This window comes from Urocampus carinirostris, chromosome 5, assembly GCF_059441175.1.
Source record: "Urocampus carinirostris isolate Australia breed hairy pipefish chromosome 5, RoL_Ucar_1.0, whole genome shotgun sequence".
Taxonomy (NCBI): domain Eukaryota; kingdom Metazoa; phylum Chordata; class Actinopteri; order Syngnathiformes; family Syngnathidae; genus Urocampus; species Urocampus carinirostris.
Window position 1 is genome coordinate 45,937,992 of NC_142353.1, and position 15,378 is coordinate 45,953,369.

The 15,378-nt window shown below is 45.1% G+C and overlaps 1 protein-coding gene across 4 annotated transcripts in view; it reads left to right on the plus strand.

Moving 5' to 3' along the window:
• fbxo21 (F-box protein 21) overlaps positions 1-15,378 on the plus strand; it is a 27,655-nt gene continuing 12,277 nt past the window's right edge. For 3 of the 4 annotated variants that reach the window (XM_088336982.1, XM_088336983.1, XM_088336981.1), the window contains exons 1-9: positions 1-259; positions 4,559-4,694; positions 4,773-4,882; positions 6,362-6,483; positions 8,478-8,749; positions 9,618-9,754; positions 9,823-9,996; positions 12,085-12,486; positions 12,542-12,699. In XM_088336982.1, coding sequence (XP_088193108.1) covers positions 30-259; positions 4,559-4,694; positions 4,773-4,882; positions 6,362-6,483; positions 8,478-8,749; positions 9,618-9,754; positions 9,823-9,996; positions 12,085-12,486; positions 12,542-12,699 — 1,741 coding nt within the window. In that variant the 5' untranslated portion in view covers positions 1-29. The remainder of the gene's footprint in view (positions 260-4,558; positions 4,695-4,772; positions 4,883-6,361; positions 6,484-8,477; positions 8,750-9,617; positions 9,755-9,822; positions 9,997-12,084; positions 12,487-12,541; positions 12,700-15,378) is intronic. The other variant, XM_088336984.1, reaches the window with a different exon arrangement.

The following is a 15,378-nucleotide window of genomic DNA, read 5'->3' on the forward strand; positions in this document are numbered from 1 at the left end:
CGATAACGTCATTAGGGTCCATCGAAAAGATGGCGGCCCGCGTCTCCGCCGAAAGGCCGCCTTCGACGGCCAACGGGACGCCCGACGACGCCGACAACGGCTCCAAGTTGACCGAGTTGCCCAACGAGTTGCTGGAACACATTTTGTGCTCGCCGGGCCTGGAACACGTCGACGTCTGCAACGTTTCCTGCTGCTGTCTGCGCCTGCGCAACGTTTGCCACCAACGAGGCAAAGTCTGGGAGCATCAGTACAAACTCAGGTGATTCACCGTTGAAGGACTATTTGGGGGGAGGATATCGTGCTTTTCATCATGATTGGGAAGCTTCATGTCAGGTGGAGCTCGTTTGGCTTCATCTTGGGTTGTGAAAAGGGCAAAATGGCGGAAGAAAATCATGTCAATTGGACACAACACTCCTCGAAACTTAGTGGAATTCGAGTAAGGAGCGAGCGAGATGTGTTTTTCAAGGCTGATACCGATTATTAGTATTGGGCGGAGACCCATCCGTCCATGATCTGCACCGCTTATCCTCAGTAGGGTCGCGGGGGGTGCTGGAGCCCATCCCAGCTATCTTCGGGCCGGGGACACCCTCGACTGCTTGCCAGTCGCGGGGCACACAGGGACAGGCAATTCGCTCGCTCATTCGCATCTAGGGAGATTTTGGTTAGGCCAATTCACCTGACATGCATTCTTTTGGAATGTGGGAGGAAACCCACGCAAGCACGGGGTGAACGTGCAAACTCCACGCAGGAAGGTTCGATCTCACCACCTCAGAACTGTGCCCCACACGCGCTAACCACTGTGCTGCCCCGGAAGGAACCCGTTTCCTAGAAAATCATGTCAATTGGACACAACACTCCTCGGAACTTGGTGGAATTCGAGGAAGGCGAGAGCGAGATGAGTTTTTCAATGCTGATACCGATGATTAGTATCAGGAGGAGACCGATAACTGAGATTCATTTCTTGTAGAGGCTTCGAATTTGGCAGAATACATTATTAACAATGCTAAAGGAAAGAGAGCCATTTTTTATCATTTCAAATCAAATTTGAGTAGCTCTCTGAATCCTTTTACAGTAAATACATGAGTATTCACGTCGACCAAGAACTAACAGTGCAGAAAATCAAATTAGGCCTAGCAGCAATACATACAGAGTTAAATAGCTCCCTAATTCTTCTCACAATAAATAAATAAATAAATAGAAACGTCAACCGTCGTGACTTGACCTAAAAAGTGCGAGGAAATTTCAACAGAGCCTGTGAAGTGAAAAGTGCGATTGACAAACTACTGTTTTGGTAACCGCTCATCACTCGGCCTTCCACTTAAGTGTCCTTATGATGCCCTCTCTCAATCACAAACACGCTTGATTGACCAACTCATGTTATGATAAGAGCTAATATACCAGCAGTGTTGGGCGCATTACTTTAAAAAGTTATTATTACTCACTATTTTTTGAAGTAGTAACTGTTACTCTATAGTCAAAGTAGCTAGTAATCGGGGAAAGTAACTAACAAAATTCTTATGTCAAATAATTTAAAATGTTCCAAACAATATTACCAGACAGGTAGTTGTGTTATAGGACCATGTCATATTTACTGCACCCCACCAGCAACACATTTAGCCACACTTAAAGGGCTACAAAAATTAAACCGTCAACAATAACAGACAGAAACGTGAGTTTGAGAAATCAAATCCATCTCTCCCAACCTGAGACAACTGGTCAAGTAGAAATAGCCTACTGTACTGCAAGTATTTTGTTCACAGCGAATGTCAACCGTAAAACAATATAAAGATGGTTTCACTCTACAGAATAAATCACAATTCACCTGCCGAAGTCGACATATGCTCCTACTCCTCGCTACTCTTCTGATTGGATAAGAGATCAGGGGCGGAGCCACTGAATCGGGTACAATGACATTAGAACGGCAGCTCTGCTAACTCGCCTCAATATGCCTGCGTCTGTCATAGAAAAGCGTGTTTGCCATAAGGGGTTGCGTAAAAAGTCTCGGTAATTTATTTTAGGAAAGCACGTTCAGGGGAACACTGATAAATTATCATAACATGAATTTGTTACTTAAGCATGTCTGTGATTTTTTTGGGGGCACAACACAGACAAACATACAGGAGCAAACCGAGTTAAGTTGACGTTTATTTGAGTATCGATTTACAAAGTAAAACACGGGGATATAAAAACTTGTCGGAGTTGGTTTTTCAGCTGCCTCCACTTGTCGACCTTCGATTCATTCGTCTTCGATTCCATCGCGGCTGTTCGGTTTCCATTTTCTTCCCCATAGCGTCGAAATCACTCCGTGGCGTACGAAAAAGCAGAGAGGATTATTTGGAGGGAAAAGTGAGCTTTGGGATTGAATTCATATCGTGGTGTAAAACTGTCTTCAGCCTCCGGTAGCACAATTATCCCACTAGGAACGCTACGACTGTAGCATCCGGGAGTACTTCCGCAAACAATGTATGTGTCCTCTTCTGCACAAGCAGGAGTCACATTTGATTGGAAACGTGGACCGTCTCTCAAAAACAAATGAGAATCGAGCATCAAGATCTGCAGAGTGAAGGGCGCGAGACACGGGGCGCACCGCACTATAGGGCCCGTCGCACAATTTGAAGAAAATCGGAGACTTTTATGTGCTGGTGAAAATGCGCTATTTTGGTTTTGTGTACCTCTTATACAAGATTCTGCTAGACCTCATTTTATTTCCTGCACTGTTTTTGGTTGAAGTGCTAGTTGTGTTGAAATTCTGATTGATGTACTGTAAACGTTTTCAGAGAACTATTCAAAGTTATAAGACATATTCTTTGTTTCCTTTTCGATTCATGAAATAGATTTTGCTCCAATTACAGTAATCCCTCGGTTATGGCGGTTAATGGGGACCGAGACCACCCGCGAAAACTGAAAATCCGCGAAGTAGCGGCGCCCCTTCAAAAATGCTTCAAAAGGCGTATACAGGTATTCCTGTATCCCCCCCGCCATTAAACCCAAGTGATCGCTGGCATGATGGCAAGGAGTTTTTGGGTGACTCATCCAGAACTCTTCACACTGGAACTGAATGGAGCAAAACATGACCCACAAGGGTAGCCATGTCTTACATCATCAATTTACACGGAATAGGATTGCGGCGAAACCACTACCAACCATTTAGTATGATTGTATTAACCGCTCTCAACCACATGCAGCCATCGCAGTTTATTTCGTTTGTTAACACTACCGGTTACATCTTGAAAATAAAAACAGTGAAAATGTGATATTTGATGAGTGTTTGTGAAGCGTTTTGGGAAACAACAGTTCAAAAAAATGGTCCGTGTTCATTTTAAAGGAAGTGAAAGAGCTACCTTCTGACAATAACAACATACTTTAGCGAGCGGCATCGAACGGCTTTTACAACAAATACACGAAACCGCGCACAATCAGCCGTGTTTAGGTAGTGCAAACAACCGCTCGCTTTTGGTATAATAAAGTCAAACTTGAGATCAAATGTGACAGAAGAGAATATACTACCATCGCGTCCCAGTTTCTCCAACTGAGCGCCACATAAGAAGGGGGTGAGGTGGGAGGAGTTGTAGGAGGGGGTGGTGAGCGAAGCGGCAATGACTAAGCATTGTGTCAGGGCCTCCCCTTCACAATAAGAGTGGCCAACCGTGTCTTCAGTCGACATAAGCTTGCGCTTGCTCAAGTCAATAAATGCTCTTATTGAGAAGGTAAGGTATATTTTTTTAGATCCGCGAAGCTCTGAACCCGCAAAAGTGGAACCGCGAGCTAGCGAGGTTCCACTGTATTCATCTTTTACAGCAAATCATTCCGGGTTATCCCCCTCCTCTTAATCGGTCGATTCCCTGACACCGGGGTCGGCAACCTATGACACGCGAGCGCACGGCAAGATAATAATGATTAACATTTTCAAAATGACCCGAAATTTAGAGCTTTTCAGTTGCGCGCCGTGTTATTTAGAGGCTTTACGTTAGCGCCCCTCCTCTTCTGCTTCGTGTGTCAGTGTGTGTTTGCGCACCCCGTTTTAACCCAGCCAACGAAACGCTTGTTATTCACATTCATTTTTAAGTTGATCGATGAACAAAAATAGTGGAAGATAAATTGGTCGGTTATACCAGTGTTTTTCAACCGGTGTGCCGTGAGACCTTGTCTCGTGTGCCGCTGGAATGTGCCCAATTTTATCTTTTCCAAAAAATCAGGCCATTATTCAGTATTTTTGCAATCTTCAGACGAGGAACTTTAAGAGTCATCCATATCGGTCGGTGGCAGTCGATTTTTATATACTAATGAGGTAGCACAGTACATTTAATAATTTGTTTCACAAAGCGGTTTAAGATTGCGCTGTAAAAAATGAAAACATGAAGCACATCATTCTTTTTTATTTGAAGTATTTTCTTCTTCTATACTAATGATGTGCTTATGAGCTAGTACTGTGACATATTTGACATTTCATTTTTAAACATTTTCGACGGACGAAATGACGGCAACGCGGGGAGGAAGCCGAGGTCAAAGCCGGGTATCTATTGTTGTCTTGAAAGAAAATGGCTTCTTTTTGTCCCAGATGGCCTCGGTCGCAGAGGCCGTACCCGCAGAACGAGAGCTGCGATTGGCTGCGAGAGTACAAAACGCGCCATCGGGTCACCCTCCAGATCCGGCGGACGGTGGAGTCCATTTCCAAGCGCTTCTTCATGGAAGCGGTGCGTGCGGCCAAACCCAAAGGGACGGATTCGGCCGGGTTGGAGTCCAAAAAATGACGGGGTTTTTCTCTGTGGCAGCCGGCCATCGGTCAGCTGCTGGGCGACAGCTTCGCCGAGATGGAGTCGCTGGGGATGCCGGAACATTTCTGCGAGGACGAGCTGCTCTTTATCCTCCACACCGACAAAAGGTTACACTCCGCTTTTGCCTCTTCTCTTTTTGTTTTCAGCTAAGATGGAGTGGCGGCGAGCATGACGAGCTATTGATTTGAACCTTTTGGTCCATTGAATGACTTGATACCCTAAGACAAGGGGTCTTAAAGTCAACTGAGATGGGGGCATTGGGAGCTAGGGTCCAGGTGAGGTGGGACCAAATGTTTTTTTTTTTTTCTCACAAAAGCAACAGTGATCAAAACGTTCCACTCTTCCTAAAAAGACAGTGTTTTATGTTTGTCCTATAGATGTCTCTCTCATGTGTAGTGCAACCAAATACGAAGACTCCTATCTACGGAGACAGAAAGTGAACAAAAAACACCCTTTTCTTCCCGTTTTACCCAGCCTTTCTCAACGAAAGACAAAAAGAAGGGGCAAAAAAGAAAAACGGGAATTTCAAAAAAGTAGGGGAAAATAAAGCTAAAAGGACAATGGTGAAAAGAAAGGAATTGGAGAGAAAAAAATACATAAAACAATTGCAATTTTCTATTTTCATTTATCTTGTCTTATTTTCATTTTTCCTTTTTCTTTTTTTTTTCATCTTTTTCTTTTCTTCCTATTTCATTTCATTTCAAAAGGTAATTTGTGTTGAGGAGGCTTTGAGTTTTCCTTTGCCTGCATGATGGTTTCAGATCAGGGGAGGGTGTTTTTGTGGCCCGGGCAGTCTTTTTTTTTCGAGACAATTTGTGATTAAAGGTGTCACGGATAAAAGTGACTCTGCTTGAATAAGGTGCGTTTTGGTCACTTTGAGTCTCCGTATTTTGTCTCCCCCCGTTGTGCGTTTAGCACTCGTTTTTGACGGCACGACAGAGTACAGCGATATCTAGTGGGAAAATAATACACACTGTCCGATTAACTTTCATATTAAGGCGGGGGCCTCAAACTATCATCTTGCGGGCTGCAATGGGCCCCCGGCAGAGTTCGAGACCCCTGCCTTTAAAGCAGATCAGACATCATCGATACGACACTGAGCTAAACCACTAAAGGACCGCGACCGCAGGGGACGTGAGCTTTAATTCCTTCTCCGGATGTTGAAAACTGCAAAAGTACATGACAATGCATTGAGACCACGTGGCAATCCGTTCACGAAAACAAAGTACGTCAACTTGATATATGTCTGAACTATTACAAGATGTTGTTTTTTTTTCTACATCAGATAACGCTTAAAAAAAGTCCGGCATTGCCTTGTTAATTCTTCAACATGGATGGAGAAAGATTGGACATGCAATTGTGTGAGACAACCATATTGCAGACCTCCAAGTGACGCCGGAAGTCGTATTATTTTTCTTTATCGCTTTGAAATTTCTATTCGTAAATGGACAGGGAACAAACGCTGTCATGTGAGCCCACCCCTCGCGGCACACATGCTGCTGAATTTTGCGATAGATGGCGATCTTTGTTTTGGGGAGACCCCAGAGCAGGGAATTAAAAGGTCCCCTTGTGGTTGTCCCGCCTAGGAAAAGCCTGACCTTGAAGTACGTGGCAAAGAAGATCCTTCACAGCCTGAGGCAGAAGAACATCCTGCGGGCCCTCAGGAACTTCCTGGAGCAGCCGCCTGAGCGACAGTCTCTCCTAGAAGGTCAAAAACATTTTTCTGAATTTCATCACTTTGAACAATCCCGTAAAATTGGCTTCAAATCTCAACCTAAGACGTCAAGTCGATGAAATGCTGTTCTTCAACCATTTGGAGACTATGGACGCTTCTGGTCTCTTCAAATGGAACACTCTCAGGTTTTGACAAGATTGCAATGAAATGCCTGCAGATAAGTGTCGCACGGGCATTTCAACTGGGAAAAATGTGAGAAAGTAGCTTGAAGCCTTACCTGGTATCTTTGATCACAAATTTGAAAACCTAGACATTGTATCTCACACATTTTTCTAAGGGCCGTTGGCAAAAGTGGCCATTTGGAGACCATCGGTTGACAACACCCTTTGGCCACTTGTCAGACATTGTGACAAGAGTTGTGCACACTTGATGATAATTCCAAGTCAAAGTTGCACTACGCACGTCTATTTTCAGCTTTGATTTAAATACACGTTGGAAATATGCAAAGGTTTAGGTTGCCGACCTACGTGTCCATCGTCATTTGAATCGGTCACCGTTGGCTTAAGATTTTTAAGCCGAAGTAGGTCCGTTTATTTTCAATATCGGCCCCCATAGGCTATCGCGGGCTAAGGACTGTGAAAAAGCTTGCGATTGCTCGAGAGGCGTGTCAATTGAAAGGTCAGAAGCTAACGGCCATATTGGAAAGTTTGTTTACTTCTAAATGGGAGTTATGGGGAGGAACAGATGGATTGCAACAAAGAAAGTGAAACGATGCAGGAACGCTTTTAGGATGATTTTTTTTTTTTATTGATTATCTGTGCGCATGATCATTGGTGTGTTTTGGAGTCAATATTTTACCCTGTTGGGTTCTATGGACTCTCATGAATATAACCAGACTATGTTTACTCCTCACGGAAACAGCATCAGTCTAAGACGAGAGACCCCAGAACCATAAAGCCGGTATAACTCACCGACGACGTCACCGGCTGTCATCAAACGAGTCGAATGTCTGCAAAAATGACTTTGTTACATTCGCGACATTCCAGAGAATCCAAACTGTGTCGAATATTGACTTCCGATAGATATACAGAAATCTGCTTCGTTGGATGTTCCTTTTTGTAAATTGTTCATTTTCTCAAACTCCCTTTCAAAGTAAATGTAAAATGTATTCCCAATGAGGTCATTAGCCTCTGACCTTTTGATTGACACCACCATCGGCCAATAGCAGGCTTTGTTTCACGGTCCACAGTCCCCATTAACCTAAACGGGCCTGTTTGATCCAACTGATCTCGCCCTTAATAGGTCTGAATATCTTCAGCCAGTCGTGACCCATTCCAATGATGATTGACACATTGGTTAGCCAACCAAATATCCATCATAAATATATGCAATATTTTAAGTACCGGAATAAAATGATGCGCAAAGCAATATGTGATTATTACGCGCAAGTGTGCACAATCATGGATTGACTTCTGTTAAGAAGTCAAACATTTACAACTTTTCACAACGTCAACAATTTGGCTTAGGTGAAATACACATTTGCAGAGTTTTTATTGCTTTCGTCTCCTGCTGGCTACTTTTGGAAGCGCCGTGACTTTAGAAAAATGTGTAAAATCTAGTTTTTCAGATTGTGATGCAATTTGACCTGGGACCGGGTAAGGATACAAGCTATTGTCGCACAGATTCTCCAAAGGGTTCAAGAACGGCGTTCAATTGACTTTGGGTACGTCTGGGATTGGCTTTTCAGGCCGATTTGACAGGAATGTTAAGGGGTTCCACTTTCCGATGAAAAGTGAGCGGTGAAGACGTGCATTTCCTCCTCAACGGTCTGATGGCGGAAGGTTTTAGAAATGCATAAATGAACGTCACAAGTGGCCCAAATACATCTTATTGAACTCCGTCAAGCCAAAAAGTTCAAGGCGAGGATGCCCCGTCCTGCGTTCTTCTGTTTTGTGGCATCATTGAGGATTCCGACCATTTTAAACGCAACTGAGACTTTTCGGGGGGGCGTTTATTTTTTGGGTTAGGGGCGGTCCTGGTGGAGCGCTACTGCAACCCGCTGGCCGAAGTGACGCTGGAGGGGATCCGGGCGCAAGTGGAGGAGATCGTCGACAAGGTGAAAAAGAATCTGCGCCTGAAGAACCCGGCGCACCCCAGCCTCGGAGAGCGCCCCCTGCTGGAGGACTTTGAGCTTCAGCGGCAGGTCCTCGGCGCCCTCAACGCCGTTTTGTACCATCAGATGCACTTCAAGGGCGACCAGTCGGATTACTACAACCCCGCCAACTCCTACATACAACAGGTCACTTTCCGTTTTACATAGCTAGCTACATAGCTAGCTGTCTATTTAGCTATCTTAATGGCTGATATTTCGCTAGCTGTCCTGCTAGCTATTTTCCAGCTAGCTATTTTGATGGCTGTCTAGCTATCTAGCGATCTAACTTGCAGGGTGGGGTTGGGTTACTTTAACTGGATTACATTCAATGACTTTTGGATGACTCCAATACCAAATATGCTAATAAAAGACAAAAGAAACGCAATATGAATAAAATGATGACTCACAACACGTGGTAAGCTTTCTCTCCTGGCTTTGATCTCTTTGATCTCCGGCAAAACGAAGATCAAATGCGACAGAAACAAAATGAAAATCAATCCAAACATCATTTTTGCTGTTCCATGTATTCCGTTACTCCCCAAGCCTGCACAAAATTTACTCATTTTATTCCTATTTAGTTTATTTTGTCTTTTATGAGCATATTTGCTATTGGAGTCATCCAAAAGTCATTGAAAGTAATCCAGTTAAAGTAACCCTACCTAACCCTGCTAACTTGCTAGTTGATTTGCTAGCTTTATTGCGAGCCATTTTCATAACTATTTAAATATCTTGCTCGCTGTCCTGCTCGCTAACTGTCTTACAAACTGCCCTGCTGGTTATCTAGCTATCTTCCATGTTCTTGTTATTTTGCCATCTGTGTTGCCAGCTATCTTTCTAGTTATTTTGCTATCTATTTTTCTCGCTATCAGGATATCTAGTTATATTTCTATTTTGCCACCAATATGTTTTGCTCGTTATTTAGCCAATTGACAATACTGAAAATTGGAAAGCATTCGCATGTCTCTAGCTGTACAGCCGTCTTGCCAACTATCTGTCTTGTTTTTACACCCCTTAGGTGCTGCTCCGTCGTAAGGGCATCCCGATCAGCCTATCGGTGCTCTACCTGACGCTAGCGCAGCGATTGGGCGTCCAATTGGAGCCCGTCAACTTCCCCGGACACTTCCTGCTAAGATGGCGACACGAGCTGGCAGGGTAGGGCCGGGCCGACCGGGCCGAGGCCGAACGGCAATCGTCCGAATGAACGTTTTTCCGGTCGGCAGCGACGACGTGGGCGATTACGCGTACGTGGACGCCTTCGGGCAAGGCAAGCAGCTGACGGCCCGGGAGTGCGAGTATCTGCTCGGCCAGAGGCCCGCCGACGATTGCTACGCCGCCGTCGGCGCTACCGAGGTTCTGCTCAGGATGGTCGGGAACCTGCTCAACATCGGAAAAGGGTACGTCGGGGGGGGCGCCAGAACCGGGGTCCGAACGAGGTCGGGAGAACTCACCGAAAGTGACGTGGAATACGCATCCGATGTCCTATAAGCTTCGGTTCACGGCAGCACCTCGTTTTAAAGAAACTATATTTCCATCTGTTTGCAAAGAAAACGACCGATGGAATCTGCTTAATTGTGTAAACGTTTAGTCTGTGAGGTGTACGCACTGCCGTTTGTCAAACCGGGAAGGAGCTAGCCAACCGTTATGGAGGGCGGGCGTACATTGATCGCGATTGTCTCGAGGGCCGCAAATGGCAATCGGGCCGCAACTTTTAGACCCACTTTGGCAAGTGGGGGTTCGCTAGCAAATGTAGCCAATAGAAAGCGGAGGAACGAGCCTGCAAAAAACATCGTATAAGGAAAATTAAAACAGTCTTTTTTCGTATGTTTAGTTACTCGTTTAGCTACCTAGCTATTTGGCTAATGAATAGAATAGAAGAATAGAATAGAATAGAATTGACTTTTATTGTCATTCTTTGTAACAATGCACACAATAAGCAGGTTAGCGCCTTACATGGCTGCACAGATCACGGCCGCTATTGGGAAATGTGAAGCACAATGTAAAGCGCTTTGGGAAGTCATTGACTTGAAAAGCGCTAGAGAAATGCAGATCATTTCATTTCACAGAACGTTGTGGATCCACCTGACCCGTACAGTTAAAATGTAGCGAGCCGATGCAGCCGCAGCCAAACAGGGCGCCGCCATTTTAGTCATTAGGTGAGCAAACCCCCCAATTCCAACCCTTGATGCCGAGCGCCAAGCAGGGAGGCAATGAGTACCAATGTTGTAAGTCTTAGGTATGACTCGGCCGAGGCTTGAACCGGCGACCTCCCGGTCTCGGAGCGGGCGCCCTACCATCTGGGCTACCGAGCTGGTCAAAAATGATGAAATGATCTGCATTTCTACAGCGCTTTTCAAGTCAAGACTTCCCAAAGCGCTTTACAGTGTGCTTCACATTTCCCAATAGCAGCCGTGCAGCCATGTAAGGCGCTAACCTGTGTATTGGGGGTTCAGTGTCTTACCCAAGGACACTTCAAGATGTAATAGTAGGAGCCGGGATTCGAACTGCGATTTCTTGATCCCAAGTGCTCTGCCTCCTGAGCCACTGCCGCCCCTGGGTTGTTAGTTTGCTGCCTTAACTTGCCAAGTTTGCTAGCTCCCTATCATCCATCCATCCATTATCCACACCGCTTATCCTCAGTAGGGTCGCGGGGTTGCTGGCGCCCATCCCAGCTATCTTCGGGCAGTGGCCAGGGGACACCCTCAACTGGTAACAGGGCACACAAGCACAGACAGGTCACTCGCTCATTCACACCTAGGGACAATTTGGACCGGCCACTACACCTGACATGCATGTTTTGAGAAATGTGGGAGGAAACCCTGAGTGCCCGGAGGAAACCCACAGGGAGAACATGCAAACTCCACACAGGGGGGTTCGCTCTCATGACCTCAGAACTATGCCGCACACGCGCTAACCACTGCTCCGCCGTGCAGAGCTCCCTATTCATAAAGATAAAATCTATCTACGTCTCTGTAGTCTTCATTACCCATTTATCCTGGAATGTCATGTCTAATTTCATTGCCTGCAATGTTTTACAACGTTCAATGAGAAAGAATATTCTATTCTCTACCTTTTCCAACTATAATAATCTTATGAGCACACTAGATACCCATTTTCTTTCTGTCTATATATCTTCCTACCTAAATCATCTAGCTAAGCTATATTGCCAACTATTACAGTGATACCTTGACATACATGCTACATGGGCTATGACAAACTGAGATCTGAGATGTCCCTCCAACCAAAATTTTGCAATAAATGCAAGACCAAATTCATGTTTTGAGAATTTACTAACACTGGAGACTTTGAAGTCACTTCATTATCATCTTCTCACTATGTTTTTATTTTCAATTATAACTGTAACTGCTTCGAATAAAACTAGTTCACACACACCGTCCCGGGAGCTTTAGTTGCCTGAAAATGTGCCTGATGGAAAAGACACCAAGTTGAGCGCTTTTTTTTTCGATTTCTCGGGTGTTCTTCAGGGAAAGCAAAGACAAGTCGTACCAGCTCCTGAGGGACACGCTTGACCTTTTCCTGACCTTCAACCCCGACAACGTGCCCTACCTTCTGCTGCAGGCCCGGCTCTACTTCCACTTGGGCATCTGGCCCGAAAAGGTGCGCCCGCGTGGTGTTCCGGAGCACCGGAAGGGAAAAAACTCGCGACGCGACTTGACCTTTTTGCCGCCGGCGCAGGTCCTGGACATTTTGCAAAAAATCCAGGCCCTGGACCCCAACCAGCACGGCGCGGTGGGCTACCTGGTGCAGCACACCCTGGAGCACATCCAACACAAGCAGAACCCGGCCCCCCCTGAGGCCAAGCGGAGGGGAGCCCCCGAAAACGGGGAAGTCCGCTACTCGGTGGGCCTGCTGATGAGGCACAAAAGGTGAGGCCCCGCCCCCTTTCTGAGGAGCCCCTCCCTCATTCTCTCCCGCTTACAGGTCGGGGTATGACTGCTTGGTCTACGGGTGGGACCCCAAATGCGCCATGAGCCAGGAGTGGATGGCCACCATGAGGGTCCAGCAGCTCCCCAACGGCGCCGAACAGCCCTTCTATAACGTTCTTCTCCAAGACGGAACCTCCCAGTACGCCGCCCAAGGTACGCTCCGTTCCTTGCGCGTCCAACTACGGGAAAATCTTAAATGTTTTCGAAAAAACGATTCCTTTTTCGTCTTTTTGGAACTATGGTTTGGGATTTGGACTGGATTGGAAAAGGTCCTTTTCTTAATTTCACCATTTTCATCCTGGAAAGAGAGAAAACTGCCAGCAGGCCTGCGAAATCACTCGTCCACCCCGCCCGCGACCCCCTCTTCCGGCCTAATGCGTTCCGTAGTAGGAATACGGATTATTAACTCAGATAGGGAGGTGGAAAATATGAATAGATAGGCTCTTTGAACTCAGTCGGGCATTGTGATCCCATACTTGATAGAGAAGAATATTTCATTTTAGATCTGTAAAACTGGTTTAATGAAAGTTAAAGCTTTAATGAGGCTCACATTTGAGTTTTTCCTTTCCTTCACCTTGACCTAAGCTGCTCTCACTCCAATGAAAGCTGCTTTGAACTCAAGTTAAAGCATCCCTAACTCGAGTTAAAGTGCGTTCGATGCCATTCAAACCAGCTCCAAACGGTGTTTAAACCGCTTAAGTCAAGGTAAAGTGGATCCGACGAGATTTAAACCTGCTCCAACTTTAGTTTACATTTTCAAAAGTCCAAAAACGTGTCATTAGAACCATACACAGGGTGGGATATCGAGATCATACTCCTATTTTATTCCTGCAGTCCAAATGATTCAAATTGGATGATTTAGTCCAATTTTTCACAGCACAACTGCTATTTAAGGTCAACAAAAGCATAGTGCCAGAAAACATCCATCAATGATTCATTTGGAAAGAGGGAAATTATAATTAAAGTGGCTGTCGTAAATTCCTAATCCAAAAGGTGAGAACCACCAGGAAAAGTATGTGTGTGTCTGTGTGCGGAGTCAAACTTTGGAACATATTACAAGACCAGATCCAACAATGTCCGACTATTCACGTGTTCAAATTTAAATACACAAAAACATTCCTGGCGGAATACAGAGATGAAGAAGATGGGGTATGAGTGATACGAGAATTTGGGAATAGTGCGTCTAGTTAACTTTGTGTTATTGTTGCTATTGTTATATCATAACTGTTATTATTAATATCATTACAATTGTTATATCATTGGTGTATTTAATAGGGAAGATGAAGGGGTAGGAAATATTAGCATTTGCTTCTGACTCCCCCTTTTCGAACATATTATGTCACATTATTTTGTTTTTGAGTTATTGTTTTTGTTCTGTTTTTATTTTGATGTTCGAATAAAGTTTTCATTCATTCAAAAAAGTTTTGACGTGAGTTATAGTGGATCCGACTTTCGCTAGAGTTAAAGATTTTTTTTTTTTTTATATACAAGTCTTTTGAGTAAGTGTGCCGACTGTGTTGTACGGTGCAGACTTGGAGCCTGAACGCAGATTTGAGAAGGAAATGAAATGTTTTTGAGATGAAATGCTTGAGTACGTTAGGAGTGACAAGATTGGATAGATTGAAAAATGAAATTGTGAGACAGAACTGGAGTAGTCGTGGAACTGAGCAAGCTTTTGAAAAAGAGAGTACTGGGTTGGTTTGGAATCATGGAGAGGATGGATGAGGATCTACAGAGCAGAAGTCAATGGAAGGAGACCGAGAGCAAGGCCGCGATGGACGTGGATGGATGGAGCAGGAAAGTGGTCTAAATCTAGTGGAAGCTAGAGCTCTTGTTCGGGATACGAATGATTGTGAACGGATAGTGGGATGATTGGACGGGTTCTAAAGGATGGAGGGAACCTGTATGATACGGCGGGGGTAAACCAGTGAAAGCTGTCGGGCTCTGCTGTTGAACCTGACCGGAGTGAGACGGCCGCTTTCTTGTGTCCCGTTTCATTTGGAGGGACGGAAGCATGACCGACTTAGGTGCAGAGGTGCCTAACTTGTTTAGGTGTTTGGGCATTTGGGTTGGCCATGATCAATGTTTTTGTGTTTTATGCTACTTCTTTTACTTTTTTTCTTTTCCTTGTTTTTGCATACGTGTTTGTCTCGCTGTCGGTCACCCCTCTTGATGGATATGACCAACGTAGATAGATAGATAGAAATTTGAGAGGGGCACCAGAGAGCTTGACCAAGTATTCTATGTTGCTCATGAAAATACATTTTGATTTTCTGTGAAAGTCGTTGCGCACGTTGCTCGTGTCTCCTCTCGACCTCTTTGTCATGCGTGCGATACGCATCGGAATCGGCGCTCTCCATTGATGTTCCTTTTTGTGCATTCTTGTGCGCGTTTGTGCCGAATGCCTATTCAATTAAGATTGACAACTCGTTAAGATGGGAATCTGCCCAAGCAAGTCCCCAAACGAGCGTCGCGCCTCCATTTTCAGTGTTTGTCGTCCTTTAGCAACAAATTCTTTGTTTTTACAACGATTTTTTTGCATGTGTACGTGTGTTCAGGCCTATTCAATCAAGGTTGACAACTCGTTAAGATGGGAATCTGCCCAAGCAAGTCTCCAAACGAGTGTCTTAATAGCGTCGCACTAAGTGGAGCGTCTCTATTTTCAGTGTTTGTCATCCTTTAGCAATAAATTCTTGACTCAGTAGCGCCCCTACGGCTTAAATCACGACCTAAAAGACGCACGCCTTGGTTCACTGATGAAACGAGATGGCTTAAACAAGACTGCAGGAAATCTGAAAGAAAACGGCGCGCTACCGAGCTTGAGGTTTTCCG